The sequence below is a fragment of the Bos taurus genome, chromosome Y (assembly GCF_002263795.3).
Source record: "Bos taurus isolate L1 Dominette 01449 registration number 42190680 breed Hereford chromosome Y, ARS-UCD2.0, whole genome shotgun sequence".
In the NCBI taxonomy this organism is placed as follows: domain Eukaryota; kingdom Metazoa; phylum Chordata; class Mammalia; order Artiodactyla; family Bovidae; genus Bos; species Bos taurus.
This window is the reverse complement of record NC_082638.1, coordinates 1,190,213-1,210,200: the sequence shown is the minus strand read 5'-3', so window position 1 is coordinate 1,210,200 and position 19,988 is coordinate 1,190,213. Positions and strand designations below refer to the sequence as shown.

The 19,988-nt window shown below is 49.2% G+C and overlaps 1 protein-coding gene across 6 annotated transcripts in view; it reads left to right on the top strand.

Moving 5' to 3' along the window:
• The window catches only part of DHRSX (dehydrogenase/reductase X-linked), a 223,723-nt gene that overhangs the window by 37,996 nt on the left and 165,739 nt on the right, over window positions 1-19,988 (top strand). For all 6 annotated transcript variants that reach the window (XR_009493644.1, XR_009493643.1, XM_059884017.1 and 3 more), the window contains exons 2-3: window positions 3,099-3,206; window positions 10,317-10,385. Coding sequence is in view for 4 of the 6 variants with exons in the window: in XM_059884017.1 (XP_059740000.1) it covers window positions 3,099-3,206; window positions 10,317-10,385 (177 nt within the window). In the remaining 2 variants the exon portion in view is untranslated. The remainder of the gene's footprint in view (window positions 1-3,098; window positions 3,207-10,316; window positions 10,386-19,988) is intronic.

The window sequence follows — 19,988 nt, the reverse complement described above, 5'->3', positions numbered from 1 at the left end:
CACTCCAGTATTCTTGGGCTTCCCTGGTGGCTCAGATGGTAAAGAATCTGCCTGCAATGAGGGAGACCTGGGTTCGATCCCTGGGGTTGGGAAGATTACCATGGAGAAGGGAAAGGCTACTCACTCCAGTATTCTGACCTGCAGAATTCAGTGGACTGTATAGTCAGTCCATGGGGTTGCAAAGAGTCAGACACGACTGAGTGACTTTCACTTCACTTCATTGTGTTTGTTATAATACTGTTTCTGTCTTAAGCTTTTTTTTAAGTGTTTACTGATTTTGTTACAGTATTGTTTCTGGGGCTTTCCCGATGGCTCAAGCATTAAAGAATATGTCTGCAGCGCACGAGATGTAAGAGACGCGGGTTTGATCCCTGGGTCAGGAAGATCTGCAGGAAGCAACCCACTCCAGTATTCTTGCCTGGAGAATCCCATTGACAGAGGAGCCTGGTGGCTGCAGTCCATGGCGGGGTGGTCACAAGTTTTTGTTTTTAAATCTTTGTTGAATTTGTTGCAGTATTGTTTCTAATTTAAGTTTCGGTGTCTTGACCCTAAGGTGGGAACTTAGCCCCCTGACCAGGGATCAAACCCACAACCCCTGTATTGGAAGGCGAAGTCTTCATCAGTGCACCACCAGGGAAGTTTCTTAAATATGTTTTTATGTCAACAGACGCTTTTGTCCTTCTTCTCTGTAGAGACTTTTATTTCTTGGCTTTTCAGAACTCTTTGCATTTTAGGAAAATACTTCTTTGAATGCAACGAGAGTTGCAGACTTTGTCCCAGTTCATCGTTTCTGTCTGATTTTGCTTATGGTGTTTTTGTACACATTTATTTTAAATAATTAATTTTAGGGGGCCCTGCTGCCAGGCATGTGGGATCTTAGTTCCCTGAGCAAGGATTGAACCTTTGTTCCCTGGAATGGAAGCACAGATTCTTAAGCCCTTGGTATTTTTTTTTTTTTTTTTTTTGGTCAACAATGTACATTTTTTTTTTTTTTTTTTGGAGTGAAATTGGTGTTTTGCCTTAGAATTAGCAAAGAGTTTCCTGGTCTGAGGTTAAAGGTACATTTTTGCGTTCTTTGAATATTTTCAGTGTTTAGTATTTTTCGTCTTGGAGTCTATTTAGATGTGTCTTAGGAGTTATGGATCTAATTTTATGTTTTCAAAGCCTCTATTTCAATGTCCTAACAGTATTTATTATGGCTTCTCTGGTGGATCAGTGGTAAAGAATCTGCCTACAATGCAGGAGACACAGGTTTGACCCCTGGGTTGGGAAGACCCCTGGAGGAGGAAATGGCAACCGACTCCGGTACTCTTGCCTAGAGAATCCGTGGATGGAGGAGCCTGGTGGGCTACCGTCCATGGGGTCGCAAAGAGTCGGACATGAGATAGTGACGAACACACAGAGAAATGGAGTATAGCTTTTAGAAACAGTGACTCTGTTGTATCGCTGAAACTTATAAAAATATCGTAAATCAAGTGTACTTTGCTGAAGAAAAGGAATTTTGTAACATAAAATACAGGAGACAGGGAAGATACCAAATTCATGTTCGCTACGTTGATCCTAAAGGAAATCAGTGAGACCAGCCCATCCTAGAGGAGATCAGTCCTGGGTGTTCATTGGCAGGACTGATGCTGAAGGTGAAGCTCCAGTACTTTGGCCCCCTGATGCGAAGAGCTGACTCATTTGAAAAGACCCTGATGCTGGGAAAGATTGAAGGCGGGAGGAGAAGGGGACGACACAGGATGAGATGGTTGGATGGCTTCAGCGACTCAATGGACATGGGTTTGGGTGGACTCCGGGAGTTGGTGATGGACAGGGAGGCCTGGCGTGCTGCGGTCCATGGCATCGCAAAAAGTCAGACACGACTGAGTGACTGAACTGAACTGACCAGCGTTGATCCTATAGTAAACCTCCTAGGACCAGCCACTTCCTACACATAGCAACTCACTCACCTAGAAGCCTACCGCTCAGATGCAAAGTGACCCGTCCATCCAGGTCTCAGCCCTGTGCCTTCCTGGCAGGTGCTCCCAGCCTCTGGGCCTCCATCCACCTGCACCCACCCCCCTCCCATGGACTGTAGCCCTCCAGGCTCCTCTGTCCACGGGATTCTCCAGGCAAGAACCCTGGAGTGGGTCGCCATGCCCTCCTCCAGGGGATCTTCCCGACCCAGGGATCGAACCTGGGTCTCCTGCATTGCAGGCAGATTCTTTACCATCTGAGCCACTAAGGAAGCCACATATATATAATACACACACACACACACACACACACACATCTTGTTACATATCCTTTTCCGTGATGGTTATTACAGGGTGTTGAATACTGTCCCCTGCTCTGTATAGTAGGAACTTGTTGTTGCCCCATCCGATATATAACAGTTTGCATTCTCTAACCCCAAGCGACCAGCCCTTCCCTCCCCCACCCCGTCTCCCCGTCTAGACCACCCCACGTGTGTTTTCTCTGCCCGTGAATCGGACACAGCAAGCTTTAGGTCGAAACATCAACCGCTGTGTGTAAGACCTCCAGTTCACAACACAGACAGCCTGGCCCGAGAGGATTCATCTAGGACTCCCCACCCAGGGTCCTGGGCTATACCCCTCGTCTCACCCTTTCTGCACATCACGTTGGCAGCGTTCATTCTTGCGGAGGTGTCTGTGGGGGTTGAGCAAGGCTTTGTGAGGTGTGTACACCAGGCTGTCACAATGCAAGTGTGCTCTGCCGCGCAGTCATGTCCGACTCTCTGTAGACCCCGTGCACTGTAGCCCACCAGGCTCCTCTGTCTGTGGGATTCTCCAGGCAAGAATACTGCAGTGGGCTGCATTTCCACCTCCAGGGGGTCTGGAGTCAGGGATAGAATCTGTGTCGACGGCTGCTTTACCCCTAGGGCCCCCTGGCAAGCCCAGGCAGTCATCAGTCAGGGCGACGGTCCTGTGTTACCCTCTCCCATCCTGAGCCTGTAGATAACTCACAGGAACAAAACCACACGTATCAAACCACAGCTCCTGTTGGCATCCCGCCCTCTTTTGTGACGTCATTAGGACCGACACGTCCTCTGCTTCTAACCCTTGTTTTCTTTTTCTTTCTTTCTTCTTCCGCAGTCTTCTCTCCGCAACCTGAACGTGTTGCCATAGTGACCGGAGGGACCGATGGCATCGGATACTCGACCGCCAAGTACCTGGCGAAGCTGGGCATGCACGTCATCATAGGTGATGTTTCCTTTGTTCAGGACCTTACATGTTAGGGTGACTGGGAGACACGCTGTCGTCTGCCTCTGTGCGATGCAGATATTGGTGTGGTTACAGATCCAGGGGGGTTTCCCAGGAGGCCCGGTGTTAAGAGAATCCGCCTGCCAGTGTAGGAGACACAAGAGACCTGGGTTTGATCCCTGGGTCGGGAAGATGCCCTGGAGGAGGGCATGGCAACCCACTCCAGTGTTCTTGCCTGGAGAATCCCACGGACAGAGGAGCCTGGTGGGCTGCAGTCTCTGGGGTCTCGAAGAGTCTGACACGAGTTAGTGACCGAACAACGTATTCCACTATGGGCTTCCCAAGTGACTCAGTGGTAGAGCACCGTCCCGCCAGTGCAAGAGACCTGGGTTCGATCCCTGGGTTGAGAAGACCCCTGGGAGGAGGAAATTGCAACCCACTTTTGTCGACTGGGAAACCCCGTGGACAGAGGAGCCTGGTGGGCTTCGGTCCAGGGGGTTACCAAGAGTTGGACTCGACTTAGCAACTAAATAATGGAGCCAGCAGGTGCAGAAGGCGTCAACGGTCAACCTGAAAACCTGAAACAGACAGCAGATTGTGATACTCTTTCTTTCTTTTTGGACAGGAGGCTAGCTTCTCCTTTAATGTGGATCATATATTTTTTTTACCTGTGTGACTCACTGCAATAAATGTGACAATAAGTGTGGGTTAGCCTCCCAGACCTGTCATAACAAATTACTGCACAGACTGGATAGGTGAAACGACGCACATTCACCCTCCCACAGTCCTGGAGGCTGGAGTCTGAAAGCGAGGTATGGGCAGGCCTGGTCCCTCCCGAGGCCTCTCTGCTGGGTGCGTGGACGGCCGTCTCCTCCCCGAGTCCTCACGTGGCCGTCCCTGTGTGTATCTCTGTGCCCTGACCCCTTCTTACGAGGACCCCAGTCCTACGGGATCAGGACTCACCCTACTGATCCTGTTTCAGCGTCATCCCCTCTTCAAAGACTCTCATCTCCTAATACAGCCTGATTCTCAGGTCCTGGGGGTGAGGACTTCAATATGTGCCTTTGGGATGTCACGGAATCAGTTCCTAGCCGATTTCAAGCATCTTCTGTTAGCTGCCCACTGAAGACGCTCTCAATTTTCCCTTCTTTCTGAAGCTTTCTAGTGGCTTATGAAAGTGAACGGGAAGTCGCTCAGTCCTGTCCGACTCTTTGCGACCCTGTGGACTGTAGCCTACCAAGCTCCTCCGTCCATGGGATTCTTCAGGCAAGAATACTGGAGTGGGTTGCCATTTCCTTCTCCAGGGGATCTTCCCAACCCAGGGATCGAACCCGGGTTTCCCACACTGGAGGCAGACGCTTTAACCTCTGAGCTGCCAGGGAAGCCCATAAAGCCCTAGTGGCTTATCAGATCAGATCAGACCAGTTGGTCCCTAAATCAACTTTGGAAATGAAGGGGCTTTCTTCTGCTAGGAAAGTGGAGACACTTCAAGTCAACTCAATTTACATTTGTGAATATTGCAGCTGTTTAAATCAGCTGGAAGAAAAGATACAGGGAGATGAGCTTTGAAAAAAACAAAACAAAATATAATATTGATCACATTTTCCCGGACATCCTCTGCATGTAATTAATCCTTTTTATCCTGTCCGTTTTGATAAAAATTGTACTATAGGTCTGGTTTTACCTCTTTCAACTGTTGCTGTTCACTCATGTCTGACTCTTTGCAACCCCACGGACTGCAGGAAAGCAACTCCTTCCCTGTCCTTCACCATCTGTTGGAGCTTGCTCAAACGCACGTCCATCGAGTCGGTGATGCCATCCAAGCATCTGACCCTCTGCCGTCCCCTTCTCCTCCCACCTTCAATCTTTCCCAGCATCAGAGTCTTTTCAGATGAGTCAGCTCTTTGCATCAGGTGGTGAAAGGATTGGAGTTTCTGCTTCAGCATCAGTCTTTCCAACGAACATTCAGGACTGATCTCCTTTAGGATGGACTAGCGATGACCAGGGCTTGTGTTCCAATAAAAGTTATTTTTTTTTTACAGCAGGAGATGAACCAGGTTAAGCTTCAGGCCCATTGTTCACTGGCCCTAATTTGGGTCAAAATCTTTTTTTTTTCCCCTAACAAGTGGTACTCTCCTTCCTTCCTGCTGCTGCTGCTGCTGCTAAGTCGCTTCAGTCGTGTCTGACTCTGTGCGACCCCATAGATGGCAGCCCACCAGGCTCCCCCGTCCCTGGGATTCTCCAGGCAAGAACACTGGAGTGGGTTGCCATTTCCTTCTCCAATGCATGAAAGTGAAAAGAGAAAGTGAAGTTGCTCAGTCGAGTCCAACTCTTAGCGACCCCATGGACTGCAGCCCACCAGGCTCCTCCGTTCCTAACAAGTGGTACTTTCCTTCCTTCCTGCAGACCTTTACAATCTGGTGAGCAGGGTTCATCCTTCCCAGAGCAAATCTGAACGTGGGAGTTTGCCCTTCCCCCATGACTTGGTGCCGTTGAACCCTTGATTTGTTTTATACATAACAACCTCCACGGAACAGAGCTTGATGGCAAGGCAGACCCACCGTGTCTGTGAGCTGCTTCCTTTAGGGGAGTGTTTCCGGATATGCCAGTGGATCCCCAGTAGATGTAGACGCAACATTAGCAACCGTCTAAGGTCAGGCATGGGCTTCCCTGGTGGCTCAGACCGTAGAGAACCCGCCTGCAATGCAGGAGACCCGCGTTCGATCCGTGGGTCGGGAAGATCCCCTGGAGAAGGGCGTGGCAACCCACTCCAGTATTCTCGCCTGGAGAATCCCATGGACAGAGGAGCCTGGAGGGCTACAGTCCACGGGGTCGCAGAGAGTCAGACACGACTGAAGCGTGTTAGTGCATACACATACATAGCTGATACACAGTGTTGTCTTAGATTCAGCTGAACAGCAGCCATAGAGTTGTATTTGTGCATTTGTGTCTTCTTTCATCAAACTCTTCTCCCAGGATAAGCTATTGCAAGATACTGCATTTAGTTACCTGTGCCATGCAGTGGGTCCTTGCTGTATATCTGCTTTAAATATAGTCGTGTCTCTACGTTCATCACAAACTCCTAATTTGCCCCTCCTGAGCGTTCCCCTTTGCTAACCGTAAGTTTGTTCTCTATGTGTGAGTCTATTTTTGTTTTGCAAGTAAGTTCATTTGTATCGTGTTTTGATTTTTTTCTTTACATTTTTTTTTAACACCAAAAATATTTTTTATTGGGGTTCAGCGGATTAACAATGTTGTGATAGTCTCAGGCGGACAGCAAAGGGACTCAGCTGTACTTATATGTGTACACATTCTTCCCTAAACTCCCCTCCCATCCCGGCTGCCACGTGACACTGAGCAGAGTGCCCTGTGCTGTCCAGCAGGTCCTTGCTGGTTCTCCAAGTTAAACACAGCAGTGTGTCCATGTCCATCCCAGACTCCCTGACTATCGCTTCCCCCATCCTTCCCCCCTGGTGACCATAAGGTTGTTACAGAGTATTGAGCAGAGTGCCCTGTGCTGTCCAGCAGGTCCTTGCTGGTTCTCCAAGTTAAACACAGCAGTGTGTCCATGTCCATCCCAGACTCCCTGACTATCGCTTCCCCCATCCTTCCCCCTGGTGACCATAAGGTTGTTACAGAGTATTGAGCAGAGTGCCCTGTGCTGTCCAGCAGGTCCTTGCTGGTTCTCCAAGTTAAACACAGCAGTGTGTCCGTGTCCATCCCAGACTCCCTGGCTATCCCTTCCACCAGGGAACTATAAGGTTATTACAGAGTATTGAGCAGAGCTCCCTGTGCTGAACAGCAGGTCCTTGCTGGCTATCTGTTTTATATATCGCAGTTAATATATACTGATTCCAAGCTGCTAGTTTCTCTCTCCCAACCCCGTTCCCTTTTGGTAACAGTGAGTGTGTTTTCTATGTCTTTCAGTGCGTGTCTCTTTTGTGAATGAGTCCCTTTGTGTCTTTTGTGTTTTTTAGCTTGTACGTACAGTCAGGGGCATACGCTGCCTGCCGTGGCTGCCTGATCTCTGAGTGAGCTCTCCGTTGCGGGGGGCACGTGCGTTGCCCTGGGTCTAGTCTGCGCTGCGGGTTCACTGCCTGCCCCCTCCCCACCCCAGGTGTCTCAGGACCCCCTGTGTGTTTTTTAGGAACTCGGGGCTTCTTTCTTCCTTCACTGGAGCCTCCGCTGTACCAGCTCTCAATGCCAACGTGGCCGGACCCCGCCAGGCAGCCTGGCAGCAGATGGCATTTTAATAGCACGTCTCACTATGATGGTTTACTTTTTTCTTTTCCCGTCCATTCCTTCTGATTTTCGCTTTATGTGTCTTCGTTTCTTTGCCGTTAAGGTGTCTAAATGGTTTATGATGTCTGTCTTCCTTATGTTGTCTCTTGTATTGTTAAAAATATTCATCTTTGTTTCATTTAAAATAAATACACTTAAAAAAAAATTCTCACCGATTTCAGAAGCAAGCTCATACATGCCCACATCCCCGCTCAGCAGTGAATTCTCTTTCTCGGAGGTGGCGGTCTTTGATGTGTCCAGTGTTTAGAGATGGAAGACATGCGTTCTTTCCCTTCGTGCCCCTGGCCCCCCGCTTGCAGGAAGAATCTCTGAGCAAACCGGTCATAACCACACAACAATGATGTCTTTAAGGCGGCTGAGGTGCAAATCACTTTTGCAGCTGCGTCACCTTGATGTCCGCGGCTTTGAACTTCTCTAAGGGCGGCAGCAGTTTCTAAATCCCTTTCGTTCACCTCCCCCAAAGGTGTCCTCTGCCACTGTTCACTTCTCTGTCTCCAGCTGGAGCTAAAACTATTTCTGTTTTCCCTGAGTTCACCACCCTTACGCTGGGAAAGACTGAGGGCAGGAAGAGAAGGGGGTGACAGAGGATGAGATGGTTGGATGGCATCGCCGACCCAAGGGATGGGAATTTGCAGAAACTCTGGTGCCGAGGTCCAGCCCCGGCTGATCCAGAGAGTTCGAAGCGGGGATGGCGTCGGCGAGGATCAGGATACAATAGCTTCAATTAGATATTAAATAGAGATATAAAGAGTAATAGAATGAGGATAGCTCAGCAGGAAAATTCAGTGGAGAAAAGAGGCTGAGTAGCTTGGTTTACGCGGGAGACCAATAAAACTTCAAGACAAGAAGTTTGCACCACTTACGTAGGCCGCAGGCGTCCTTCCGTTCTCCAGAAGGAGAGGAGACACTGAGGCCTCCCCGGTCGGATCTTAGAAGCCCAGGCAAAATTAGTAAGCTTGGCGGGCTCCGTGCTCCAGGTGGAGACTCAGCCAGAGTGAGAGAGAGAGAGAGACATGGGGAGACCAGTATTTCGAGGAACTGATCCCAATTCTTTATTTTCCATGGTCTACTTTTATACACTGAGATGTTATGCAAAAGTCACGTGGGGTCAGCAGTCCTGACTTTTATCAAAGTCAGGTGCTTCATACAAATGTATACAGAGGTCTTAGGGGTGTTACATCATCTTCTGGCCAGGGGGCCTGCTGACAATTTATGACCCTCTCCTTGTGACAGCGGTCAGTCAACCAGGACACTTATTTCTCCAGGGGTGATTATTCTTAAAAAAGACTCCACCTTCCGAAGGTACCAGATAAAGTTAGATTCCTATAGGGTGAGGGTGTAGTGGGTTTTAGTTAAGGAAAGAATTTACTTAGCCTAAGGTCTAACGTGATTTATATCAAAGGTTAATACTTATTTCTTCTATATATTCATTAATGTGTGTAAAGGCAGGGGATGTGGAGACTTAGCAACAAACATTGGCTCAACAAATGAAAAACCCTTCACCAATACAATTTCTAATCAGCCCACTATACTTATGCTAATAGTTTTCTAACTTCTCTAAAGAACCTGTTTTTAGAAGGTTTAAAGCATCTCGTGCCTCTCATGGTTGGGAGGCTATGAGCAATCACATGTGGCCGGACAAGCCTGTCAGGCAGGCTAGAGAACATTCAGAGGAGTTTGTAGGTTAAAACACTCTTGTCATGCCCAGGAATTATTATTAACTGGAGCTCTAAGTTAACTCCTTCTCCGAAAGAGGTGGTGGGGGACAGCCCCCCGTAAAGTCAGAGGTGTAGGTGAGAGCACAAAGTAGTAAAGCAGGCAGGCTCTGGTTATGGGGTAGATGCTCGAGGATTTCCAGGGGGACTCCTGAGGCTCGATCCCGCCTTTGCGTATGTCGAGCCTCCTTCCTCACGACCTTTGCCACGGGTGGAGGTCCTCACGCTGGCTCCCAACACTCTGGGAGATGCTGAAGGACAGGGAAACCTGGCGGGGCTACAGTCCACAGGGTCGCAGAGAGTCGGACACGACAGAGCGACTAACCCTTTCCTTTGATCTGTTTTGTGTATTTTTCTGGTTGGCCTCGCAGTGGCTTTCGGGATCTTAGATTCCCCCCAGCAGGGATTGAACCCAGGCAGCGAACATGTGGAGTCCTTGCCACTGGGCTGCACGCATTCCCTCATGATGCTTTTCACAGCTCCAGCCACCCGTGAGCGGAGGGGTTCCCTGGACCACAAGGGTTTTGAAAGTTCTATGTCCTGTGGGACATGTCCTTCGACAATTTCAGGCCCATAGTCTTCTTGGCTTCAACGTGGTTCTCATGCCATAAGCTGACATGCGTGTGTGGAATCAATGAAAAGTAGGATGCCCCAGAAATGCATACGGGTGTGTGTGTGTGTGTGTGTGTGTGTGTGCTCAGTCGCTCAGTCGTGTCAGATTCTCTGCAACCCCATGGACCATAGCCCGCCCAGCTCCTCTGTCCATTGGATTCTCCAGGCAAGGACACTGGAGTGGGTTGCCTCACCCTTCTCCAGGGCATCTTTGCAGGCGGATTGCATTGCAAGCGGATTCTTTGAGCCACCAGGGAAGTCCCCCAGACAAGCATGCTTTTGGCCAATGCAGGCTGGAGAAAGCGTATCTTCAGCGGATACGTTGAATCAGCCACAGTTGCTCTGAGCTGTTGGCCGAGTCCCAACAGCAGAAATGGAAGCAGACACTTGGTAGGCTTCTCTGTTCACCGTCTCGAGAAAACATTGTTCCACGTGGAGCGGTTTTCTTCCTCTGAGTCGTGTGTCTTTCTTTCCCTTCTAGCTGGAAATAACGACAGCAAAGCCCAGGAGGTCGTAAGGAGGATAAAAGAGGACACGCTCAACGACCAAGGTACCTGACTGATCTCCCCCAGACAGATGGCGCTTCTGCTTTGCTCTGGGTCCGGGTTCCTGGTGGGGCTCATGGAAGCAGCTTCGGGGAGGGGCCATGTCTCTGCTCTGGAGCATCTCTCTGAGGGCCTCTGGTCCTCCTTGGCCGGTGCAAGGCAGCAGCAAGCACGGTACCCCCCATGAGGGAGAGTGTTCCTGGTGAGATCGGGCCGTGTTTTCATTCCTTGTCCATCCCCAGGGTCCTCCGAGGCCCGTGTCCACTCAGGACTCTTTGGATGTGCCTAATGGCAGGTGCATCTGCCTCCTTCCGCTTCTTGTTTTTTTTTTAAATAATGTTATTTATTTATTCATGTGTTTTGGCCGTGCTGGGTCTTTGCTGCTGCTCCGGGTTTTTCTCTGGTTGTGGCGGGTGGGGGCTCCTGTGTAGTTGCCGAGTTCCAGCTTCTTCTGCGCTGCCTTCTGTTGTTTTGGAGCTCAGGTTCTAGAAGTTGTGGTTCACGGGCTTAGTTGTCTCCCACGGCACGTGGGATCGTCCCAGATGAGGGATTGAACCTCTGTCCCCCGCATTAGAAAAGACCCTGATGCTGGGAGAGACTGAAGGCCCGAGGAGAAGGGGGCGACAGAGGATGACATGGCTGGATGGCATCACCAACTTGATGGACGTGAGTTTGAGTGAACTCCGGGAGTTGGTGATGGCCAGGGAGGCCTGGTGTGCTACAGTCCATGGGGTCGCAGAGACTCAGGCACGACTGAGTGGCTGAACAACAACAGCTTATCAGAAAAAAGAAAAAAGACAAACCCGTGCCACCCCAAAATGCCAATAAACCCCCAACGTGAGGTAAACAAGCAGCAAGATGCCTCTAAGAATGTTCAAAGGAATCCAAACGGAAGTAGGTATGGAAAGTGAAAGTGAAAGTCGGTCAGTTTTGTCCGACTCTTTGTGACCCCATGCTCTGTATGGGATTCTTCAGGCCAGAATACTGGAGTGGGTAGCCTCTCCCTTCTCTCCGGGGCATCTTCTCAACCCAGGGATTGAAGCCACGTCTCCCGCATTGCAGGAGGATTCTTTACCAACTGAGCCACCAGGGAAGCCCAACAATCCTGGAGTGGGTACCCTATCCCTTCTCCAGGGGATCTTCTTGACCCAGGAATCGAACCAGGGTCTCCTGCATTGCAGGAGGATTCTTTACCAACTGAGCTATGAGGGAAGCCTAAATGGATATTGGTTGTCGGTAATTACATGCTAATAAAACCTCTCTTATTTGGACCAAATAGTCATGCTGCCGCTAAGTCGTTTCAGTCGTGTCCGACTCTGTGCGACCCCATAGACGGCAGCCCACCAGGCTCCCCTGTCCCTGGGATTCTCCAGGCAAGAACACTGGAGTGGGTTGCCATTTCCTTCTCCAATGCATGAAAGTGAAAAGTGAAAGTGAAGTCGCTCAGTCGTGTCCGACTCTTAGACACCTCATGGACTGCAGTCTACCAGGCTCCTCCACCCATGGGACTTTTCCAGGGAAGAGTACTGGAGTGGGGTGCCATTGCCTTCTCCAAATAGTCATGCTGATTTTACAACAACAAAAAAAAAACCCACGCCACCCCACAATACCAATGAAAAAAACCCAACTCCACAAAACAAACAGGAAAATGACTTAACAATGTTCAAATGAACCCAAGTGGAAATAGATACTGGTTTTGAGTAATTACATGCTGAGAAAAGCTCTCTCATGTGGAGCAAACAGTCGTGCTAATTTACCAAGGAAAAAAAAAAAAAAGAGCCACCCCTAAAATACCAATAAAACCCCTAGCGCTAGAAAACAAACAGCAAAATGGTTTGCTACTATTCAGACGGACTCAAATGGAAATAGATAAGTGACATAGTCTTCCAAGCAAACCCCGGAAAGTCGGCTTTGCTTTTGCGCATTTCACTGGTGACTCACACAAGCCACGCTGGAGTTCCCTGGTCGCGAATCCCAGGAAATGTGGTTTCTGTGCTTTGTTTTTTTTTTTTTTTAATATTTCTTGTTTGTCCCTGTGGATCTTAGTTGGGGCCCATGGGATCTTGGACCCTCGCTGAAGCGTGCGGGAGCTTTTCTTGCAGCGTGTGGGATTCTAGTTCCCTGACCAGGGATGGAACCCGGGCCCCCAGCTTGGGGAGCTCGGACTCTCAGCTGCTGGAGCACCAGGGAAGTCCCCTGTCCTTTGATTTGAAAGGGAAGAAGGCGTCCCTTGCTTTCCATCACAGTTCTGCATGTTTCACCATCAAGAGGGTCTTCCCGATCAATTTCACACCTGTCCTCCTATTCTTTCTTAAAAATGTTTTAGAATTAAAGATTATCATGTTAGTTTCAGCGATACAACCCAGCGACTCAGTGATACATATACATGTATTTCTTTTCAGGTTCTTGCCCCATGTTGGTTTCTGAGAGAATGTTGAGTAGAATTCCCTGTGCTATGGAATAGGTCCTGGCTGTGTATCTCTTCTCTATATAGTCGTGTGTGGGCTTTCTAGGCGGTGCTAATGATAACCCGCCTGCAATGCAGGAGACGCAGGTTTGATTCCTGGGTCGGGAAGATCGCCTGGAGTAGGGAAATGGCAACCCACTCCAGTATTCTGGCCTTGGAGAATCCCATGGACAGAGGAGCCCGGTGGGCCACAGTCCATGGGGTTGCAAAGAATCAGACGCGACTTAGTGACTAAGCAACATTGAGAGCTCAGAAGGCCAAAGACAGCTTCTGAAAGGCAGGAGGAGGAGTCCAAAGGGTTTGAATGCAGGTCCCCAGAAAAGGTCTCCAGGAATCTGGTTCCGAGTGGACCCCCTCCGGTTCTCCTCTGCTGTGTGTTCCACATGGAGCGATTCTTCTGGGCCATGGTTCGCCCGCTGGGTGAAGCCGGCCGGCCGGAAGGGGTCTGGCAAGGATGCCACGTGCTCAGAGGCAGGCGTTGCCACACCTCCGTCTTGGAGCTCCAGGTGCGGTGGTCTCTCTGTCTGGGCAACGGGCCGCCCACCTGTGTGTGTCCTGAACCGCCCTCCTCGCCTGCAATCTGCCTTCTAGGACTCGCTGGCTTACACTCGGGAGAGTTTTCAGCTCTCCCCTTGTTCCAGCCTCATATTGACATCAGTCCTCCGCTCCGTGCCTGCGGATAAGCGGGGGCGTGGACAGGGAGGGCAGGCCGTGGGGTTTCCAGGGTTGGTGCATCGCTGCCTTGGCCATCTGCCTGATCCTTGTCCTAGGCGTGGGCGCGTGCCTGTCAGACGCCTGCCCTGACGTGCCCTTGGAGGGTTCTCGTTTCGACTGCTTGATTGACGTGCCTTTAAAGGCATCCACATTGGAGACCTTCTGAAGGAGTCCATGTGGCAGCCTTGGATGGCAAGCCATATCTAAATGATGCCCGTCATGGGTTTTCTGGGCTGGACTTATCCTTGGAAACCCTCCCTACAGAAAGATGTCTCCCGTTCGGAGCAAATTGCACGATCGCCTGCTTATAAAATGGTACTCGAGATTATGTTAAGATTCCTTTAGGAGTTGTTCAGTCGCTAATCGTGTCTGGCTCTTTGCAGCCCTGTGGACTGCGGCATGCCAGGCCTCCCTGTCCATCACCATCTCCCAGAACTTGTTCAAATTGATATACATCGAGTCAGTGATGCCATCCAACCATCTCATCCTCTGTCACCCCCTTCTCCTCCCACCTTCAATCTTTTCCAGCATCAGGGTCTTTTGCAATGAGTCAGCTCTTCGCATCAGGTAGCCAAATATTGGAGTTTCAGCTTCAGCATCAGTCCTTCCAACAAATATTCAGGACTAACCCTAACTGGTTTGATCTCCTGTCAGTCCAAGGGACTCTCAACACTCTTCTCCAACACCACAGTTCAAAAGCATCAGTTCTTCGGCGCTCAGCAAATTCTGGGTGTGTGCGGGAGGCTGATGCATTTGAGTGGATCCTAAGCTCCAGAGACGGAAATGGCAACCTGCTCCAGTATTCTTACCTGGAGAACCCCACAGACAGAGGAGCCTGATGGGCTACATGGGGTTACAGTCCATAGGGTTGCCAAGAGCTGAGCGACTAACTGCTAAATTCATAGAGACACTGTTATGGGTTACATGGTGGTGGTGGGTCCCTTCAAAAAATATCATCCATGGATGAGACAGTAAATGAAACACGGGTCCATGCGTACAAGGGAATCAGCCATAACGAGGAAGGGAATTCTGACACCTGCTTCTGCGTGGGTGAAGCTCGAAGTCATGATGATGAATGAACTAAGCCAGACCCAGAGGACAAGTCCTGTAGGATTTCCACTGTTAGGACATCCCTAGAGGAGCCTGGAAAATCCCATAGGCGGAGGAGCCTGGTAGGCTGCCGTCCATGATGGGGTCACGGGGAGTCAGACACAACTGAGTAACTTCACTTTTCACTTTCATGCATTGGAGAAGGAAATGGCAACCCACTCCAGTGTTCTTGCCTGGAGAATCCCAGGGAAGGGGGAGCCTGGTCGGCTGCTATCTGTGGGGTCGCACAGAATCGGACACGACTGACGTGACTTAGCAGCAGCAGCAGCAGCAGAGAAGCGTGGGAGTTCGAGTGGTAAAAGAGACGTGGGTTTGATGCCTGGGTGGGGAAGATGCCCTGGATGAGGGCATGGCACCCTACTCCAGTATTCTTGCGTGGAGAATCCCATGGACAGAGGAACCTTGCAGGCTACATTCTGTGGGGTCACAAAGAGTCAGACACGGCTGAGAGACTTCATTTTCACTTTCACCGAATTTACAGTCTTTACCTTTTACTTGGATTTAATTTAATTTCCGTAACCACACAGCCTTTAACAATATGAGGTATCAAGTTTTAGGAAAGCCCATTCTTTTTCCAGAAGATTGCCAAAAAAAAAAAAAAAGAAAGAACATTCGAATAAGAAACAGAAGTGCTTGCCTAATCTAAGAGGGTAAGGAAAATGAAAGTTTTAGGTGCTCAGTCGTGTCTGACTCTTTCTGACCCCATGGACTGAGGATGATGGTGCTGATGACAGAGTGGCCATGACGGGGATGATGGGGGTGGGGATGCGCTGAGGATGGTGGAGCTGAGGATGGTGCTGATGGTGCTGATGACAGAATGTCAGTGATGACGATGGTGCTGTTGCTGCTGCTGGTGGCGGTGGGGATAGCGGTAATGATGACATGGTGATGCTGATATAAATGATGATCATTACGGCTCTCTTGTCCCCCGCAGTTATTATCACGTAAAATCAGTTAATTCTGGAGGTGATGCCCAGAGACATTAATGGGCTCCCCGGGGATGCCAGGGTAGCTGCTGATTCTATCTGATTTGTGTCTGCCCTCCACAATTTGCTTTTTCCACTACGTTATGCCAGAGACTCATTATTTCAGTGGATTCACGGTGTCCTGTGTGGTGACGTGCTTAATTTAATTGTCAGAAGCGACATCAGCAGGAGCTGATTGGAGCTGTCTGTTTGACCTTGCAGACAGCACTTCCTTAAGTTTCGGGTCTTCTCTCCTGAGCTGAAATTTTGCAACTTTTGTTCAACTGCGAGAACCAGCTTTTCCTCTGATACCCCCCAGAATGAATGAATTCATGTTCGTCTTCTGTTCGTTGAAACCTTTGTCCCTGGATGAAGAGCTTGCTGCTGAGAAATGTGATCTCGTCTCACATTCGTGGCATTTCAGCCTTGCTTTTGCATAAAGCATTTATCAGACTTATTTCTAGTCAACTGTGGCCATTGGATATGGTTTGTGTTGATTAAAATACGCCTTTCAGGATAATATAAAAGTAGAAACTCCTCCTTTACTTCTCAATTTTCTTATTTTACAGCTGCAATTGTAACCTTATCCTTCCGTCCATCTCAAGGCTGGAATTTGCAGGGTATAAAAAGCTTCTTTTGAAAGCCCTTTCTCGATGAAATCAATTGCACCCCAGATAACTTCTTCATGTGGATACATGGTTACTGAGACAGGACATTTCCTCCCAGGAAATGTAAGGCAGAAAAAAAGAATCAATTTCTTCTTTAGTCTGTTCCCTAAAGAACCATCTGAAGGTTGCAGAGACAAATTCAGGGAGGGATGGTCGCTCTTCTCTTTTTATTCTTTTCCGAGTCCTATTTTGTCCAAATCTGAACGACATGAATTCTGATAAGAAAATACCTCCTGTCTGGCGTCCCTTCCCAGCTACGTGGAGAGTGTTCGACAGGGAAAGAAACTTTGTCCACGTTTCTAGTACACGTGGGCTCCTTAGGAGAAAAGAAAGTGAAGTCGCTCTGTCGTGTCTGACTCTTTGTGACCCCATGGACTGTAGCCCCCACCAGGCTCCTCCGTGCATGGGATTTTCCACGCAAGAATACTGGAGTGGATTGCCATTCCCTTCTCCAGGGGGTCTTCTCCACCCAGGGATCGAACCCGGGTCTGCCACGTTGCAGGCAGACTCTTTACCAACTGAGCCACCAGGGAATCCCATCTTCTTAGGAGGCTTGGTGGCAAAGACTTCCCTGCCAATGCAGGAGACACAGGTTCCATCCCTGGGTCAGAAAGATCCCCTGGAGGAGGGAATATAAATCGACGCCAGTCTTCTCTCCTGGGGTCGCAAAGAGTCGGACGCGACTGAGCGACTTTGCTCGAGTGCATCCTAGGGCGAGCACCTCTTCAGTGGTGGCTTGATTCAGGGTTATTGCTGCCGTGGTACGGGCAGAGCTAACGACTGACGCATTCTCGGGAGAAATTGTGAGGTCAGCTTTTCAAAGGAGACGTCTTGCCCTCCTGAATTGTCTTCCTTGTCATCGGAGACTCTTCTCTGCTGTCCCGCTGTCCCGGGAGTCTCAGGAAGCCGGTCCCATCCGACAGTGTCCTTCCTACTCTCCCTCCATGGCTGACCCCACCCTCCAGCCCGCAGACCCGACACCCGCTTGCGTTCAGTGGCCGTGCTCAGCCAGACAGAGACCATGGCTGATGGAACTTGAGAACAGTTCTCCAGGGCTTAGAGGTTGTGTTTATGAATTAAAAAAAAAATTTTTTTTTAAAGCCTGCTAGATATGCAGAGTATATCATGAGAAACGCTGGGCTGGAAGAAGCACAAGTTGGAATCAAGATTGCCGGGAGGAATATCAATAACCTCAGATATGCTGATGACATCACCCTTATGGCAGAAAGTGAAGAGGAACTAAAAAGCCTCTTGGTGAAAGTGAAAGAGGAGAGTGAAAATGTTGGCTTAAAGCTCAACATTCAGAAAATGAAGATCATGGCATCTGGTCCCATCACTTCATGGCAAATAGATGGGGAAACAGTGGAAACAGTGTCAGACTTTATTTTTTTGGGCTCCAAATTTTTTCACACTCAATACTAGGTTAATGAAGAGACCTACGTTAAGGAAACTTAAGTGTTTGTTTTTTTTCCCAGAGAGACATCAAAGTGAATCCGTTTACCGCAGACTAGGACTTGAGCCCACGTGGCTAGGACTCAAACCCAGCCCAAACCCCCGGTTACCTGCTTTTGGGAGCTAATGCAGCTCAGGTTCTTGATATCTCATCACAGAAAGAATTCAGGGAGAGACAAAGTGGTCTGTAAGAAGTGGATTTACTCAGATGCAGAGAGAAGTGCACTGCACAGAGTGTGGACCATTGCAGAGGGCGAGTGCAGCAATATATATATATTTTATTATGTATTTCTTTTATTCTCTGCTGTGCTGGGTGTTCACTGTTGCATGGGCTGCTCCCTAGCTGTGGGTGAACAGGGCTGCTCTCTAGCTGTGGCGCACGGCTTCTCACTGCCTGTTGAGGGTGTCAGGAGTTGTGGCTCCCGGGCTGAAGAGCACAGACTCACTTGTTGTGGTACACGGCCTTAGTCGCCCTGCTTCCTGTGGGATCTTCCCGGATCGGGCACTGATCCAGCGTCTCCTGCATTGGCAGGTGGATACGCAACCGCTGAGGCACCAGGGAAGCCCCTTGAATGTTTTAATTCGGCCCGCTGAGCCCGGAGGGCCCATGGACAACCTTTTTCTATATCCTCTGGGCCACGTTTCGCCTTTGAAGGCAATGCTTTGAAGGCAATGTGGCCGTACAGAAACGTGCTTATGCTTCCCCATCAGACTGACTTGCCCAAATGGACTTACTTATAAAACAGAAACAGAGTCACAGACTTAGAGAAGGATCTTATGGTTGTCGAGGGGAAGGATGGGAGCAGGGATAGTCAGGGAGTCTGGGATGGACATGGACACTCTGATGTATTTAACATGGAGAACCAGCAAGGACCTGCTGTCCAGCACACGGAGCTCTGCTGAATACTCTGTAATAACCTTCTGGTCACCAGGGGGAAGGATGGGGGCAGGGATAGTCAGGGAGTTTGGGATGGAGATGGACACTCTGATGTATTTCACATGGAGAACCAGCAAGGACCTGCTGGACAGCACAGGGAGCTCTGCTCCATGTCACGTGGCAGGCAGCCTGGATGGGAGGGGAGTTTGCGGGAGAAGGGATCCTCGTATATGGACGGCTGAGTCCCCCTGCTGCCCGGAGCAGGAGCTCCGCCCCTGCAAAGGTCATGAGGAAGGAGGCTGGGCATACGCAAAGGCGGGATCGAGCCTCAGGAGTCTCTCTGGAAATTCTTGAGCATTTACCCCCAAAACCAGAGTCTGCCTAGTTTCTGCTTCGTGCTCTCACCTACACCTCTGACTTTATGGGGGGCTGTCCCCCACTACCTCTCTCTGAAAAAAGAGTTAACTTACAGCTCCAGTTAATAAAGTTCCTGGGTGTGATACTGTTTCAACCTACAAACTCCTTTGGAAGTCTTCTGCCTGCCTGAATAGGTTTTTCTGGCCACATGTGATTGCTCAGAGCCTCCCAACTGTGAGAGGCATGAGATGTTCTAAACTGTCTAAATACAGATTCCTTTGAGCAGTTAAAAGATTGATTAGAAATTGTATTGGTGAAGGGTTTTTCACTTGTTGGGCCAATGTTTGCTGCTGAGTCTCCATATCTCTTACCTGCTGTGTCCCTGGCAGTGTATTGATGAATATAATTGGTGTATAGGAATGTAAGTAGTAGCTTTAATGTTTGTAACCTTGGACCCTTGAGTTAATTCTTTTTCTTGTTATAGCCCACCACACCTTTGCCCTATAGGAATGCAACTTTAATGCTTTTGGAGGGTGGTGCCTGACTTTAGAATAATCACCTTTAGAGAAAAATAAGTTTCTTAAAATGTTAACAGGCCTCCGGGCCAGAAGATGGTGCAAATCACCTAAGCTTTTGCATATGATAAGTTTGCAGGAAGAAAGCCTGGCTTACTGCATGACTCTACCCCTTCCCCCATTATCCTCTATGCATAACTTAAGGTATAAAAACTACTTTGGAAAATAAAGTGCGGGCCTTGTTCACTGAAACTTGGTCTCCCCATGTCATTCTTTCTCTTACCTTCTGGCTGAATTATTCAGCCTCTTTTCTCCACTGAATTTCCTCACTGAGCTATCCTTATTTCAGCCTCTTTTTTCCACTGAATTTCCTCACTGAGCTATCCTTATTCTATTCTATTGCTCTTTATATCCTTAATTAACGTTTAAATAAGCTGTTGTTTCCTGATTGCCGATGCCGTCTCCCCTTCAAAACCCCTGACT